At 39.0% G+C, this 18011-nt stretch overlaps 2 protein-coding genes across 3 annotated transcripts; one reads left to right on the forward strand and one right to left on the reverse strand.

Annotated features, from left to right (window-relative positions):
• Window positions 1–1757: 1757 nt before the first annotated feature.
• On the forward strand, window positions 1758–8721 carry LOC137736657 (pentatricopeptide repeat-containing protein At3g42630). 2 transcript variants are annotated; one of them, XM_068475892.1, is made up of 5 exons: window positions 1758–1921; window positions 3173–3289; window positions 3534–4861; window positions 4953–5075; window positions 8420–8721. In XM_068475892.1, exons 1-3 carry the CDS (start codon window positions 1919–1921, stop codon window positions 4689–4691), a joined length of 1278 nt encoding a protein of 425 aa, XP_068331993.1. In that variant the 5' UTR covers window positions 1758–1918; the 3' UTR covers window positions 4692–4861; window positions 4953–5075; window positions 8420–8721. The 2 variants fall into 2 exon arrangements, with proteins under 2 accessions (XP_068331993.1, XP_068331994.1); XM_068475893.1 differs by lacking the exon at window positions 1758–1921 and having other exon boundaries at window positions 2646–3289.
• LOC137736070 (U-box domain-containing protein 35-like) lies at window positions 5084–14032 on the reverse strand. Its single transcript, XM_068475408.1, has 10 exons — window positions 13814–14032; window positions 11524–13612; window positions 11159–11214; window positions 10025–10146; window positions 9327–9717; window positions 8579–8908; window positions 8185–8286; window positions 7671–8093; window positions 6458–7216; window positions 5084–6247 (listed from the first exon to the last, which is right to left on the reverse strand). Exons 2-10 carry the CDS (start codon window positions 11690–11692, stop codon window positions 6146–6148), a joined length of 2454 nt encoding a protein of 817 aa, XP_068331509.1. The 5' UTR covers window positions 11693–13612; window positions 13814–14032; the 3' UTR covers window positions 5084–6145.
• Window positions 14033–18011: the final 3979 nt, after the last annotated feature.

Raw genomic sequence — 18011 nt, forward strand, 5'->3', positions numbered from 1 at the left:
TCTAAAATTTAGGTAATTTTCAATTAGGGTTTTGTTATTAATGTGAATTTCTAGGTTAGGGATTTTAGGGTTTTTAAATTAGAATTTGTAGATCGATGAATATCGAGAATTTTCGTGGGTGTTGATTTTATTCGGTTAATTTGCCCTCCAATTGGGTATTGGGTATTCATTTTCTTTTTGGTTTTCCGTCTTTCGATTATCTGGTTCTTTTTTGATAGGAAGAAACAAACTTTTTTATACGGTTAAATTATACCATTTATATTTGTATATCGTGAATTTCATGCATTCCTCTATCACAGGGACTTCATATGTCTGTCCTGTTTATCTCATAGTTGAATTTGTTGGGTTTGAATTTTGTTTACTACTTCCTATCCGATTCCGTGTTTAGAATTGTTCGTTTTGTGCTTGCTTAGATTGAAATCTTGTTCTTGTGCATGATATACTTAATTGACCAAGAAAGCGTGATTTTTCTTTTTGGCTCTGTTTTTCTCTCTCTTTGGTTCTCAAAAAACGTAATTGATCGAGTATTTTGCTTTGGAATTATATTTTCTCATGTAAGTTTCCTGTTAGTTTCAGATTGTCCGTTCTTTAGAATTAGCTTGGTTTCAGTTTCGTATAAAAATTTTATGGAAACTTAGTTATATTTTACCCGATTGGGAGTAATGATTTAAGCACCTTCCCTTTGTGTTGAAATTTATCGTTTGTTTGAGAGTTATCTATGTTTTTTGTTTGGAGACCTTCATTTCTTGTAGTCCTGATGCTTCCATATTGTTGAATACATGTTTTCCAGTGCTATCTGCTGAATACATGTTCACCCTCTGTTGCCTACCCATAGTTATGTATGATTTCTATTGTATCTAAATATAGTCAAACTTTCTTCATATTTCAACACCTTCCCCTTGTGTAAAATTTATCGTTTGTTTGAGAGTTGAAATGGAAAAGCATCTTTTTGTATTAGCAATTCGATGATGTTTTCAGAATTTGGGTTATCTATTTCACTTGATATTTGTTCATCTTTTTGGATTTCTCTATGTAGTTTGCATTACAGAATTCACTGACATTTGGTAAAAGTTGAACAACTCACCATTGATTATTATTATTACTGTACGAGAGTTTGAGCTTTCTGATGATATATTTTTTTTCGTGTCCTTGTAATTTAGAGATTCATTGATATTTAGATGTCTCTAGGATGTTATTTTGAATGTCTCGAATTTAATGTATCGAACGATGTTGGACGATGTAATGTTGTTATTTTGGATTTATTGTTAATCTATGGACTTGGATGTTGGACTTTGTAATGTTGCAGGGAGTGAATTTGTGCAAACTGTAAAAGCTGCACACTGCACTAGTAGTGAATCTGTGCAAATCTATGGACTTGGATGTTGGACTTTGTAATATTGCAGGGAGTGAATTTGTGCAAACTGTAAAATCTGCACACTGCACTAGTAGTGAATCTGTGCAAATTTTAGGTTCTTTTTTTTTTTCACAAAAAAAAAAAAAAAAAACCGAAGGACCCGTGGACCCGGCCTGGTTTCGATATTAGAATATGTTGTCCCCTGCCGATCTGTCTCTTTTAAATCCAGATCCGGTCATGTCCCTTCAAAATTAGGCTCAGCCCGGCTCGTGCCCAACCCTAAGAGAGGTTGGGTAAAGAAAAGAGAGAAAAATGTAATAGGGGAGGGATGGATGAATGGAGTTGGTGAGGTAGGTATCGGAAACAGAGCCAAGGGTGGGGGTGGGAGCGGGAGGAGGATGGATTGATTTATGTTGCGTGGTATGGGGTCGTAGAAATGGGATTATGAGTCGAGAGGTTCGAGATTGGGTTGGGGTCTGAAGGCTCTGAGTTGTGAGATCGAGTTGGAATCTGAGATGAGACAAGTGGAGGTGTGAGGGGTAGAGGAACGTCACTAAGTCAAAGATGGTAAACCCATGTCTTTCTTCTTCCTTTTTAACGTTTTATTTCATTATTTTTGAAATTTTCATTTAGTTTGAGTTTTAATAGATTAAAAAAATTAAAACTAGACCCCACATTCATGAAGAAGGTGCTTTAACAGAAAATTTAACTGAAATCATCAAAGGTTGCGCATTGGCACCAAAATTGAAGTCTAAGCGGTAATTGGAAAACAAAACTTTTAGTTTAGGTAGAAAATGCACACTCTTAATTAGGATGCAACTCGGACGGGTTGGGCCAGTTAGATAGTCAATCCAATCCTAACCCAACATTCTTAATTCGAGTTTGGGTTGGTTACAAATTCATAAAAAAAAAAAAACATGAAGTGTGAGATGCATTTTTCAAGTTTCAACCATGCAAAGTTGAAATTAAATGACAAAACAATACCAACGTTGTAACCGAAAGAAATGTAAAAGCAACATTATCGTTCATTTTCAAATGAAAAGCAAACAAGAAACTTCAAATATAGCTCCCCCAAACTTGTGTCTAGCTCATATAATATGAAGTGGGACATGTAATACGTGCATGAACAATTCGGGCTAGAAATCGAGTTGGGTTTGGGTTGACACAGACAAGCAAAGTATTAACCCAACCCAACCCAACCCAATAAATAATCGGGTTGAGGTTGGGTCGGTTTTGGGTGGATTTTTACTTCATTCTAATTGGCTCAATCAGGTTTGAAATCAGGTTGGACATGGGTGAATTCAGGTTGACACAACCTAAGTTGCACCCTTACTCCTAATAGTTTACTTGGTGTTTATGGGATGAGGATCCTCTTCGGATCCACTTTGTGAGGATCTTGGGGATCAATTCACTTAGCCGATTATCGTGTATCGTGCGATCAGCTTTTGTTAGGTACTGTTTGTATTAAATTCTAAATAAAAAAAAAAAAAAAAATTTCTGACCGGAAAATCCTGATAAGATGAGTGATGAACGGATCCGGATAAGATCCTGTTCGTGTTTGTGCGAACTCTCATTCATTTTATATCTAAACAATTAACGAATAGTAAATATATAAGTTTATGCGTCAATCAATATTGAATAAAGTATTTTCAGCATGCAAATGTTATACATGAAACTATTTAAGGTTTAAATCTTTATTTAAAAATTACGGGGAAAAAAACATTTCAATGGAACATTTCCAAATGTAGTATTAATATCCAAATGCATTAAACGGAGGGTCCAAATTTGTGTTATCATTCCAACACTCAGCTGTGTCAGGAAATGGAGGTCACGGTTCTTCTGAGCCCATTACGTGTTTCAGCTTCTCTCAACCCAAAACGCCTTTCTATTTTCTGCCATCAATCCCATTCACAAAATCGAGCCTTAGCACGCAAGGTCGGTCTCCCTCTCTCTCTCTCATGAACATTTTACTGTATTTGTAGAATTGGGACTTGTATTTTTTAATCAAATTTTGATTCAACAAATGCCCGTAGCAGGTTTATGAATTTCTTGATCTAGTGTTTGATTAGTGTCTTGAACTCTTTAATTACCCATGCTTTGTGTAAAATGAGTTGAAGATTACGATATTGCTTTAGATTTCTTCAAGGATATCCTTTTATTTGGGTTGTGCTTACAACAGATAATCCGGAAATGGAAGCGGGATGAGTGTTTTAATGGCCAAGCTACTTACGTAGATTGCGTGCGGATAATTCGGAGTTTAAGTGAACAAAGGTTGCCTCATGTAGCTCAGGAGCTTTTACTCGAAATGAAATCGGATGGTCTTTTGCCCAGCAACTCCACTCTATCTGCTTTGATGCTATGCCATGCCAACAATGGCCTTTTTCCTCAAGCGGAAGCAGTGTGGAACGAAATGTTATATTCTTCTTTTGTGCCTAGTATTCAGGTTGTTTCGCAGTTATTTGATGTTTATGGAAATGCGGGATGTTTTGAAAAAGTGAATGAAATTTTGGGCCAGATAAGGGCTAGGTATTTGAGTTTGTTTCCGGAGGTTTACTCGCTAGCTATCTCTTGTTTTGGGAAGGGAGGCCAGCTTGAATTGATGGAAGGTGCATTGAAAGAAATGATTTCAATGGGTTTCCCGGTGGACTCTGCCACTGGAAATGCCTTTATCAGATACTATAGCATTTTTGGTTCCCTGACTGAGATGGAGACCGCTTATGGCCGCCTTAAAAGGTCTAGGTTTCTGATAGAGGTAGAGGGAATCCGGGCAATGTCATTTGCGTATCTGAAGCGCAGCAAGTTTTATGAATTAGCTGAGTTCCTGAAGGATGTAGGTCTAGGTAGAAGAAACTTGGGAAATCTTCTGTGGAACCTTTTGTTGTTATCCTATGCTGCGAATTTTAAGATGAAAAGCTTACAAAGAGAATTTTTGAGAATGGTGGAAGCTGGTTTCCACCCCGATCTTACTACATTTAATATTCGTGCTCTGGCCTTTTCAAAGATGTCTCTACTGTGGGATCTCCATCTTAGCCTTGAACACATGAAACATGAGAAAGTTGTTCCCGATCTTGTGACTTGCGGCTGTGTTGTTGATGCATACTTGGATAGAAGACTAGGACGGAATTTGTACTTTGCCCTCAATAAAATGAATTTGGATGATTCCCCATTGGTATTAACGGATCCATTTGTGTTTGAAGTTTTGGGAAAAGGAGACTTTCATGCAAGCTCAGAGGCATTTTTGGAGTTCCAGAGGCAAAGGGAATGGACTTATAGGAAGTTAATTTCAGTATATTTGAAAAAAACATACCGGAGGAATCAGATCTTTTGGAATTACTGACTAGCGACCTGCATATTGTGCATGTTTGACTGACTGTTAGGAAAGGATTATTGTCGCTGATGATACTATGTCTATCAGTTCCAGTTTGCATTCTATTGGTTCAATTAGTGCATGTATGTAACAAAGTGAAAATGCAGCTCAGATGTGCATCGTCCTGCATTGTGGAATGGGTACGTATCTGAACTTTCTTATTATGTTCATTTTAGGTAAGCAAAATGCATTCCTAGTCTCATGGATCTTGTGTTGGATCTCCGTGTTCAGGCTGAGATGAAGTTGGATATTGCTGATGGATGACTTGCCAATGTTATGAACTTATCAAAAGCTAAAATGAAAATGCTACATTCATTCAGATTCAAAGAAAACTCCAAGGAGTGTGAAATAAAGGTAAGAGCAGTCCAACTACTGTTCCTTCTGAATCCCACATGCTGAAACTGATCTGCAGTCAAAACTAATTCCTCTCAAGTCTGTTTCGTTTTCTGTTTACTGCAGTTTCCCTTCTATGCTTCATAAACCTGCTATGAAACCTTCATATCACAAATTGATTTTTTCTTTATAGTTTCATTGGCTTGAAAAGTACCTTCTTAAATTAACAGATGAAACTGTTAGCTTTTCTACTTTCACAAGAAGGCCTAAATTGTTGGGAGGTTGATGATACGTACATATAAATAATTTCCTCAGTATAACTTCTGGCAAAAACATCCTTTTGTTGTGGAGCCTTAAGACTATTTAAACATCAACTCTACATTAATATATGTGAGCATAATATCCTGCTGGGGAGTCTTGTACTAATTAGTTGGCAATGCTGCTATCCCGACCAGCTACTTGAATTCTTGTGCTGCAAGGTATAGAACAGCTAAGGGTATGAACTATGAATACATCTGTACTTTGTCCCTTCGTAATGAAAGAGAAAGCTCCTGGTTGTTATAAATATATGTGACCGTAATAGTTTAAGCTTTTGAGAATAGTGGTAGCCCAGCAAATCCTATGTGGTCTCAGAGCATGATACTGTAAGTATGAACCTTGCAAAAAATTTAACCGCATGTCCTTCCAAAGAATGCCACTTATGTATTTAGAAAAGTGCTATCAGCATTTATGTCTCGACTCTCGAGTGCGGAATGCCTTTGCCAGAGGAGATTTTATGTTTTTAAGAAAAAGGGAGTTTAATGATAAATCTTCAATAGACAGCAAAACAGTACAACATATGTAGACAGAAAGAAAACCTCAAAGACAAGTGAAAACAAGCCCCACAAGCGCATCACACAGTATCATATGGGTTTTCTAAACATACATTCGGGATTTCCCAGTTTACACAACTACGCAGACTTAAGCAACTCTTTTGCAGTCCCTACCTGAAATTATTAGAGAAAACAGAGATGGACTTGCAAAGGTTACAGGGAGGCGGGCTGAGCAATATTACGAGAAGAATTCAATTTTGCTACACTTTTTAAACATTTCTAGTCCAAAAAGGTTTTTCTTTCAGGATAAGATGATGTGCTTGAGCGACTCCTTGAACTTTCATAACCAGGCTGTGATAGATTGCCATCACTGATTACATCCTGAAAAAAGAAAAGACCAAAAAATTAACAAATAAGTTAGTGTTGATTATATATGCAAAAGTAAAAGAGAACCAACAATTGTGAAGCATTCACAGGTTATATTAGCTGTACATTGTATGAAATATATGATTAAACAGAATTCTAGCATGAATATTTTAGCATGCTATATAAGAGGCAAGAGCAATGGCAGGACCATGTTGTGCAACTCACTTGTATTGTGGGAGTCGAGCTTTGTCTTGGTGAACATTCTCCACCACCACCAAGGAAGACACTGTTTGTCCTATCGTTGGCTAGTGCTCTTAATCTGTTAAGCTCAGGTAGCACAACTTTACCAAGATCTGGTCTATCTTTTCGTCGCAGTTCAGCACATTGTAAAGCTAGCTTGGCAAATTTTAGAGCTTCCTCAACTGGCCAGTCAGGAACAGCAGGGTCAAGCATCTCAGCAAAAGTCCCTTTCTCAATAGCCCTCTGAACGTGATGAGTCAAACCCATTGGTGGCTTGGCCGTTACTAGTTGTAGAAACATGATGCCAAGCGAGTAGATATCAGATTTTACTCCAAGCATCCCAGTTTGTTGGTACTCTGGGTCTATGTAACAAAGTGTCCCAGCTGTTGATGTCATATGATATTGAGTGACAGAATCTGCTACCGATGGAGGGACAAGCCTGGCCAAACCTACATCACTAATCTTGCTCACGTAGTTATGGTCTAGCAAAATGTTTGCCGGTTTCAGGTCACGGTGTACAATGGGTTCTGGCTTGGTCTGATGAAGGAACAAAAGTCCAGTGCCAATTTCTGCAGCTATTTGGAACCTTAGCTGCCAAGGAATAACTGGGGTGTTACCTCGCTGTAGGAGACGGTCTTCTAAGCTTCCATTAGCCATGTATTCATAGACTAGGCAACCATACTCGGCACATGCTCCCAGAAGGAGAACCATGTTTGGATGGCGGATACAACACAATACGGGAACCTGGATAATTAAGAGTTTCCCGATATATATTACACAACCAATAAAATGGCTTATAAATATAGAAGCACACTAGCTCTAAGAGTAAGAAAAATCAATAATCCTAGCATTTCTATTTGAACTATCCGGACTTGAGAGGATTGGCAGATTGGTGTAAAGTATAAACTTTTTTTGGATGCATGAATATCACTTGATGAATATATTGATTAAAATCTTTGTTTGATGCATGAGCAATTTCTTATGCTCGTGTTCCTCTTTAGTATTGATGTGGCTGCTGCTGTTTTCGAACAACATGTTACCAGTTTTGGAAACAAAGTGAAAGTTCAATCTTCAATTCCTTCATGATCAAATTCAAGATGTGAAGTGCCTAATAATAGTCCTTTTCCTTGGTTATTTCATTTATGTGCTAATGTAATTTATAAGATAGTTATGGTTTCCTATTGGCAGTGTCGCTAACCTCTTGCTGGAACTGTGATTGTCCTTGAGCTGCATCCGGACGTAGAACTTTTATTGCCACTGGTGTGTGGTCTAGTTCACCTCTGTATACTGGCCCATAGCCTCCTTCCCCAATCTTGTGAACGCTTGAAAAATTATTTGTTGCCGCTTCAATCTCCTCAATTGTGTATTTCCTGAACATGAAATCATATGTTTTTGCTTCTATTGCCTTCTTCTCCTCAGCTTCTTTAAAGGCTTTCATTTCTGCATTCCTCCTTTTCTGTGCTTCCATTACTGCGATCCTTTGAGCTGCTTCTGCAGCCTCCATGGCTGCCATACATTTCAATTTCTCATTCTCTGCAAGTGCCAATGCAGCTTCCTCAGCTAGTCGTACCTGTTCTAATCTCTGTTCCTCTTCCAATTTCCACCGGTGGAGTTCGGTTGCCTGCGATGATATATTATTAGAATTTATGCTTAAATAGTTGTTCTAAACCCAAGATTTATATTTCATCAAAGAAAAGGTTTTGCATCAATACCTTCTGTTTTGCTGTGAGTGCCTCCTTGCAGGCTGTACTGTACATGTCCATTGTTTGCTTGAGCTCTAGCCTGAGCCTCCTCATCTCAGCTTCCATTTCATCCTATTATTTTCAAGAAAATTACGTGTTAATACTCTGAACTATACCTGCATGTATGCTTTATAAAAATAGAGCTTCTTTTGGATTGTGGAACTAAAACCACTCAAAACTAACAGCATTTTTTTGGTAAATTTAGGTATCAATTATTGAAGGAATGATATTGGGGCACCAGAACTGCCTCGGATAATCATTTGTGGTATATTAGTTTCCGCAGTCAAGTTTGTAGTTGGAGGCATGCTTCAAAGCTTGTAGCTTGGTTGTGCTTCAAGTTTACCATGCAGAAAAATTGTCTTACAAAATTCAGTTGCGAACATGAGCTTCCACTTTCAATTGAGGATGATGAGAAGTCGTATGGTGAAGAGCTCATGTCAATGAACTTATGTCCAGAGTAAGATGAGGTAGAGCTCCTGTTGTTCATCCCGGACGAGTAAGATGATGTAGAGCTTCTGCTATCAATCTCTGGGCTGATTGAAAGCCGAGGTCCTAAGTCCAGATCATCGTAGAAAGAAGGAAACATGTGATCCACACTCGGCCTTCCACTACTCACAAATGATATGTCAGTATCTGACGAGAGCTCATATGATTTGTTAGCTGAAGCTCCTCCTCTTGTGAATGGTGACCTGCATCATATTTATTAGGTTAGTCCTCTCCTCAGTTGAGTATTCACGTGCTCTATTTCAGTAATATAGTTGTTCTACATAAATATCCAGGCTATTCATTTGGAAGCCTTCTAACATGTTAAATGAAACTTCATCTAGGGAATGCTCAGGTGTGCTTTGCCTGGAAATGCAGATAGCGGTTGAATGAAAGCATCGGCAAAAATTTCTTAGTGAAAGGCCACTTACCTATAAGCTAATCATTTTAATACTGCTTAAATGGAGGTACGTACATACTTACTAGGTACAACCAATATAAGGAGCTGAATTAACTAATCGGTATCTACACCTCTTCCATAGTTAATTGTTTAAAGCATCATTGTCTATGCCTTTTGTTCCCCAGACAATAAATGTACCAGAGCTTACTTGATTTGAATTTCATCTTGCTGGCTTTGTGGTGGATACTGCGTCCTCTCCCATGCTGTATTGGTAAAAGAAACTTGATTGAGTAATGACAAAAAAACCAGACGTGAGGTGGGAAATAACAGATGCTAGAACATAATCTGAACTTTCGACCTTAAAAAATGAAAAAACCGAATCTGGCCAACCTCTGGGTTGCTGGTTGTGGCTGAATTGCGTATCATTTGTGTCAGAAGCTTTGTTTGTTTGGTGCTGTTTTTGATTAGGCAAGTAAGCTTTCTGGGACAGTGAAGTGGTAGCAGCTCGCATATATGATATCTTTCCCTTGCCAATGACATACACAGTGCAGAAACTAGGTGCCTCTTTTGAGACAGTGTTTGGAACGTCTGTTGTCTTGAATCTGTGACGAGATCGATATAATTATGATGCATGCGTAATTGATGGCTTCCGACAAGCAAAAACTGAGGTAAGACTACAACGTGCGGAACCAGATCTTGAATAAATGATTTCTCAGACCATCAAATTTTCGGCATATGTGAGCTGGTATTAGTTGAGTCAGATCTATGAAAGCTTTCTCAGTTCATTGGATTCTAAAGATGTAATACTTAACTACCTACAATTATAGTTCCATTCAAATAAATGAATGATTTATACATTTTACGATTGATGCTTGTTCTCTTTGATACTATTTTTCTGATGATATAACTTGGAGAAGAAATCAGTACCTGAGAAGGCCGCTTCTTGACGGGGCACCAAGTACCAAAATGTCAATTGAATTATTGACAACATAGTTTACCAGTGCTTTTGCTATGTTTTTATCCTCGATTATGACTTCATTGCATTTTAGCTGTTGCAAAAATCAAATCAGCAGTACAACTACAAATCACGCTGTGAAACGAGGGATTCCACTCAACTGTTCATGGAGCGGGATAGGCAATACAGGATCACTTTTATGAAGGGAAGAAGCATTACTCACAAGTTTTTTCGTGCAAAAGCAGCGGAATGGTAGAAACAACTCTTTGGCTTGAGCCTTTTCATCCTCCTCTGTGGCTGGTGACATACATTAGTAAATTACGATCATCATCATCATCTTATGCACAATGTTGCAAGTTTGAGGTGGGCAACGGGGAGAGGGTGAGGTGTTGGGAGGATGGTTGGTTGGAAGGGGGACGATTGAAAGAACAATATCCTAGATTATTCTTGCTATCGAGAATGCACAACCAGAACATCGCAAGTTTTGTGGATCTTTCTATCAATTCTTTGAGCTGGAATTTTGATTTCAGGAGAAATTTGAACGAGGTGGAGATAGAAGAGGCGGCTAGATTATTACAGAAAGTGGAAAATGTTCGCTTGTCTCAATCAAGAGCGGATGACAGAAGGTGGAAACTCGAATTATCAGGATTGTTCACTTGCAAATCCTATCGCTCTTTCTTGAGCAACAATGGGATTGTGCAACATTTTCCACCCTCTTCTCAGATTTGGAAATCAAAAGTTCCTCCGAAGGTCAAAGTTCTTGTGTGGCTAGTGGCTATTGGGAAGCTCAACACTTGTGATCAAATTCAAAGGAGAAGTCCTTTTATTTGCTTTTCTCCCCATTGGTGCAATTTGTGAAAAGCTAAGGAGGAGAGTGTTAACTACATTTTTCTTCATTGTTCTTACACGATTCAACTGTGGTGGAAATTGTTTCAGGAGGTTAGAGTTAGTTGGGTCATTCCAAAGGGTTGTTTCGAGCTTCTAAGCACCAATTTTGAGGCTCTAGGAATTGGGAGGAAAGCTAAAGCTTTGTGGGGTTGTCTGGTGTTGGCAGTTTTTTGGAACATTTGGTTGGAGCGTAACAAAAGAATTTTTGAGGATTATACTGGTGTGGGGGTAGCAGATCTATGGGGAAGAGTAAGATATTGGGTAGCCCTCTGGGCTTCAGTTTCGAATGATTTTAAGAATTACTCTCTTTCTCACATACTGTGGGATATGTTAGCAGTTGTAAAGTGATTTTGGTTGAGGTTTTCCTACTTGTAATCAGATCCTCTTGAGAGATTTTCTTGTTTTGTTCTTGGTTGATTTCTTATCCACTTCTGTGTATTTCACTTTTCTTTTTTAATAAACTGTTATAGTTTCTTCTCAAAAAAAAATCATCATCTTATGCATTCATGCATTTACACACACACACACACACACACATATACAGAGAGAGAGAGAGAGAGAGAGAGAGAGAGAGAGAGTGTACTTTGCATGGGAATTGCGGTTCTTTGTCTAACATGCAGCAGCGTGAGAGCTTGACCTCTGGTGACAAGACTATCAATAGTCCATTTGAGAGCATGTTGGCTGCCCTTGTCATTGTCTATTGCCACAGCCACCAACTCCCCCGCCTTCTTTTGTGTTTGACCTCTTCCCATTTCTCACCTTCCGTGAATTAATTCAACTCTCCATCAAACTCTAACCTGCATGCGTACGTAGAAATGTCTCCGACTCTGAATGAAACAAATCCCAGACGGAGAACCACCGTCGTACGCTCTCCTTGGCAACGCCTTGGCACTGAAGCTGTGCTATATTCTCATCAACTCTCTCTCTCTCTCTCTCTCTCTCTCTCTCTTAAATATTCTAGAGCTAGGGAGATAAGAATGTGTGGAGGGAACGATAGTATAACCAAATTCCCTAACCATCTTGTCTTTGTGCCTCTCCAAAGACTCCTTTGTTGCATTGGAGCATTCAGTTGTAACTTCCACCTACTTGTTATTCCTAAATTAGCAAAATTTACATGCCCCCAAAAAATCTAGACGAGTCTCAGTCGTTTGTCTCCAGAAGAAAAGTTAGCGAATCGTAACAACACACACACATATATATATAGATGTACATATATATATACATATACAAATGACTATATATATATGCTAAAGAGGTGGCCAGCTAGAAACTAGCTTTCACGAAAATTTAAACAAATTAAAACAAATAGAAGGCCGTTCTAAATCTTGTTGAAACAAGCTAGGTTAACTAAAAATTAGAGAAAAGCAAGAGAAATCATAAATATAACAGCAGCTAAGATATGAACTGAGCATTGTTGTATGCGAAATCTGCATTTACGGATGGTTGCAGCTTAATCTAAGAAAACATCTCAACTGCTTCGTCAGCTGCCAAAATTGTTGCCTCTTGAGGCTTAAAATTTGCTGTTTCCTTCTCCATAGCTGCCACAGTTGCTTCCAATGCAAGTCCCGCCTCTTCTAGGATATAGGGTTGGCCTTCTATTTTGCTGCTAGGACACGTTCCTTGTGCGCTTCAGCTCCATTCACTAGCTACTTTCTGTGGCAGAGTGACGTTAAAACGGAAGCTGGAAAAACCTGATGCTAATTTTGTGGTACTCTCAGACTTGGAGGGTTTCTCCTATTCGAGTCACCCTAGCAGGCTCAAAATTTTGGAAGAAAGAATGTACTGTGCCATCAGTACTTGGCCTTACTGCCGTTGGATTAAGATGAAATGGTGGGTGGCCATGATTTCTGTAAACCCGAGGTCTACGAGAACATGACTGCTAATCTAGCTATAATAATAGTACGTACGAAAAACTAACTGAACAATTCTGGTGAGATTAGTATTTGATAGCGGTTGATTCGTTTCATAGTTATTCCAAGACAAGCAGTACAAGCCTACAACCAAAGGAAATCCGACCAACATGAGCAACTAGCTATTCCAAGAACGTAATTAAACACGAGAAAACAATCAACAAAGTAGTATCTATCCGCCATGAATGAACAGAAAAGGCAATCCAACAGCTGCAGCCACCGCATGTTCCAATCCTAAGCTTCATTACGATTATATCTCGGAAGAGGAATCAGAAGAGGAATCGGAAGAGATATCAGAAGGGGAATTGGAATCGGTATCATCCCATAAGGATGGTTCACCTCTCTCCACTCGTGCCCTGGACATTTCAGCCATTTCTCTCTGTCTTGCCATGAATTGCTCCACTTCCTCGTCGGTTGGGTACTGATGTGGCAGAGCCGCAGCACGCCTATAGAAACGAGCATAAGAGCGGCCATGACCGCAGACGTTACCCACTAAACCACAAGTCCTACAAATTAGTATATAGCCCTTTCCAACTTCAGTTACGCCCAACGGGACACGTTTCCGGTAGGGACACAGATGTTGGAGGTGGCCGTCCTTAAGGCAAACTGCACAATGCTGATTCTGAGAATGGCAGTTCTTAGACTCACGGTAACGTTTCTTCTTTGACTCACGGCAACGTTTCTTCTTTGAAGTAGGAGTATCATCACCAAGTTGGAGTTTGATCATAGAGCTTTCGACAGCTTTTGTTTCTTTCTTCTCATCTGTTTGTTGCACATAAATTAATTAATACTAGATATATTTACTCAGCTAATTAACAGGTCAAATTAAGGGAGCAGGGCACCCTTGTATTTTGGGTTTAACAGCAATTAAGCTGCAACGTTTTTGGTTAATATGCAGAATTTACAAACCCTAAAACAGAAACCAAACGCATATATATACACCAAGACAAATCCGGATCTCACCTCGGAGCTCCGCCGGTTGGGCTGGATTCTTCCCCCGCCCGGAATCTAATCGCGCGTGCCAATTAGCCCTTCCTCTGCCTCTGCCTCCGCCTCCGCGCTTGGCGTCGTCTCTGGGTACCCGGATCATGGCTTCGTCTGTGCGAGAGAGTCTCAGAGAGATTGCACGAGTGTGGAGATTTACCTTTTAGGGTTACGCTTTTGACAAAACAATGAAATTACCCTTATACACACCAACTTATTCCACGTCATTTAACCGTCCTGCTCTTCATATAAAACAAGGATAATGTTAGAGACACCAAAATTGAAAAATCAACACGTTAATCAACGTTTAAGTAAGAATATAATCATTAACAACCACATCATTTTGTTTAAAAAATTTGGTCTCCTTAGCATTATCCAAAAATAAAAAAAAATTCGAATGGGAGATCAAACTTAACTCGAAAAAAATTGAACCAAATAAAAAACCAAATCGAAATACAAAAACCGACCCGAACACAAAGGGATCGGTCACAAACCGAAATATATATTTAAATTATTTAATGTTGTAAACATTCTTAGTTTAAGTATGATTGTGTAAATCTTAGATTAGATTTGATTCTAGTTATCCTTTCCTATTGTATCTTGTATTCCTTGGGGAAGAAGGAATATCTTCTCTCTTCTACTACTATAAATAAAGGCACAAGGTATGAGGGATAACAACACACACATTCCCTACAATTCTACAAACACATCTCTTTCTCTTCTCCTTGCCGCCGGCCCCTTCTCTCCTTGTCAGACAAAATAGACCACACAAGTTATCAGTACGCTTCTACCGCTGCGCTTAGGAATCTAACGTTGAAGAATTTTTCTGCATCAAACTAATTCATCCATATCATCACACAATCAGGTTCTTTCAAAACAACGGTTTTTATCTCGATATTTTTGCAGCCCTAAGCATGAACATTTACCATAATGCATGACCCAACTTTACGTTTTACGAATTTTAGATTCTACATGAATTGTGTATGCCTCATAATCATAATTATTGAATTATGTGAATTTGATATTGGTTATGAATTGCATCAAATATATATATATATATATATATATATATGCATCAATTAAATTATACATGAATTACATTAAATTATTTATATGCATATGATTGGATTGAAAACAAAAAAAAGAAAAAAAAATTGGAATCAGGAAACCTAGGGTTCTTCGAACCTATGCACTTACACCATGCAAGGCTGCAAGCCACCAGGCCAGCAGCCTGCGATGGCCCAGCCCATTCCCTCACCAGGCTTGCAGCTTGCATCAAGTCCCCAAAGCTGGAGCCATAGGCTCCAGGTTGAAATCAAACACACCCCGACGCCCACCACGACGTCTCCACCATCGCAGGATGGCCTGCAGCCCATCCTCACACCTTGAGTCACCATGTTTGATGGCCTGAAGCTCGTCATCGACATCAATTGAATCTCATCAGTTTTTTGTTGAAAAACCTAATTCGAAATTCTAGGGTTGTACAACAAATGTTGAGATTTTTTTTTTTCAAATCTCCGTTCATATTTGAGGTCTTTGACGACCCATGGACTCGTCCCAAGCATCATTATCCCAACGCCAACCGCCTAACGTGGCGCCATCGACCAAACCCGGCGTTTTTCCCTAATAGTGCACACCCAGCATGGCCAGGATGTATGACCCGAGCCCTATTGGGCTCCATCTCTCGGTCCGCATAAAGATTTTTTTTTTTTTTTTTTTTTTTTTTGGCTCGCCTGCAGCGGCCTATACCGTTTGCACCTCTCCCCGTAGGCCTACAGGCAACACTCGAGACCACTAGCCCAATTTTTGGGCCTAGGTAGCACGGACCAATTTTTTTTTTTAAGCCACCCGTGAGCTTATTTTTTTTTCTTTTGGGCCCCGAGTTTTATTCGCCTAATTATTTTAGGCCCAATGGGTTTTATTTTTTTTCATCCACACTTTAATTTGGCCTGAAGTCCAAATAATTAAAATTCAATTTTAATTGTAAACGTAAATTTTATATTTTTGCATATTCTTGTTGCATATTTGTTTGCATATATATTTGTGTTTGCTTGCAGGAATATATGAACTTGAAGTTCATAATTATTTTGAAACCTGAAGTTTCTTACATACATGCCTTGTTTCAAAACCTAAAGTTTTTCATTTAAAAACATCACCCATGAAAACCCGAAGTTTTTCATGCAAGATTTAACCAAATCATGTCTATTAGAACCTGTATGTTCTACTCCTATGTGAATGGATTGATTTTTTCTCCATTACACTAACCACATCCTGTCCATCTATTTTGTGATAGGAACATGTCGAATTTGAACAAACTCGACTTCACCGCTTTAGAGGTCTTTGGAAGGAACTACCTCAAGTGGGTCCAAGATGTGAAGCTTTACCTCATTGGAAAGAACTTGCGTCTTGCCATTGAAGAAGCAATGGACGAGCCTATTGGTGAAGCTGAAAAAGCCATTGCTATGATCTTCATCCGAAGACATATTCATGATGCTCTGCAAACTGAATATCTTGCTGAGGAGGATCCACGTGCATTATGGGTCACTTTGGCTGATCGTTATGATCACCAAAATGACATATTCTTGCCTGAAGCAAGACACGACTGGTAGCACTTGCGCTTCCAAGACTTTAAGTTTGTGAATGAATATAATTATGAAGTTTGTCGAATCCAATCACTTCTCAAGTTTTGCAATGAAACTTTGACTGAAGATGATCTCTTGGAGAAGACCTATTCGACTTTCTCTGCTTCTAATATTGTCCTGCAGTAATAATATAAAGTTTAGAAGTTCATTAAGTTCTTGGATTTGATCTCTGTTTTACTTCTTGCTGAAAAGCAGAACCAGCTGTTGATGAAGAATCATCAAGCTCAACCTACTAGGGCGACTGTTGTGCTTGAAGCACATTATAGCACCAACCAATGCCCAAAATGCCAAAAGAGGCGTGGTAGGGGCGGCCAGAAGCCATCCTACCAAGGTCAATAGAGTCAAGGCCCATCTAAGGGAGGAAACAAAGCCCAGAAGCATCCAAACCTTGCCCCCAAGGTCCCGAACTTCAAGAATAAGGGCAAAGTACCTGAAACCATGGATGCAGACATGTGCTATCGCTGTGGTTCAAAGGACCATTGGTGCCGTGTTTTCCGAGCTCTCAAGAAGGTTGTAGATGAATATCATTCTTGTTGTAAGAAGTTTGAATCAAACTTCATGCAATTTGACGAACTGGAGACCACAAAGATGAAGGTTTTTGATTTTCAGGAGGATACCACTCCTATGAAAGATTAGACTCTTAGACATAGACTTATTTTTAGTTGAAATAAGACAATTGGGGCTGAATTCTACCTAGTGGCCGAACCCTTCCATATTTTTGGTTCATTTTTGAACAAATTTCCTTTTATATTTGGATTATTTGTTGGTGATTTGTTTTTGAATTGATATTTGTTTTCAAAACTTTTATACATATTACCAATTCAAAATTAATTTTTCATTCTAGGTATGACTAGTGGAAAAGTTAGTTGTCTGGCAGAGAGTGCAACCATGCACACCGTTTTGCTTGAACACATCTATTTCACTAACTTCATACCTAAGAATGCACCTCTGACAACCCTCTCAGGCCCATCCAACCTGATAGAAGGATACGGTAATACACGTATAATGTTGTCTAATGGTACAATCTTGACCATTTCTGAGACACTTTATTCTCCACGTTCCGGAAGAACGTTGTTGAGTTTCAAGGACATTAGAGATAACAATTACCACGCTGAAACCCACATAGAAAACAGAGTTGAATTTCTGTGCATAACTTCCTATGAATATGGCCAGAAGTGTATTCTAGAGAAGATGAAGTGTACCCCGAGTGGTTTGTATACTACGACCATACACCCCATTGAATGCCACTCTGTGACCGGCCCTACTACTGGGACCGCGCACGAAATTACACTTTGGCATGATCGTTTGGGACATTCTGGACGAATATCGATGTGCCGTATCCTCAAATCTTCACATGGGCATCCACTAACTCAAAGTTTAGGTTCGATCCAAGGAATCGCATGTCAAACATGTTCGATAGGAAAGCTTATTACTAAGCCTTCTTATGACAAGATTCGAATCCTCCCATTTTTCTACAATGAATTCAGGGGGGACATTTGTGGACAGATTCACCCTCCCTGTGGACCATTTAGAAA

This window comes from Pyrus communis, chromosome 6 (genome assembly GCF_963583255.1).
Source record: "Pyrus communis chromosome 6, drPyrComm1.1, whole genome shotgun sequence".
Taxonomy (NCBI): Eukaryota; Viridiplantae; Streptophyta; class Magnoliopsida; order Rosales; family Rosaceae; genus Pyrus; species Pyrus communis.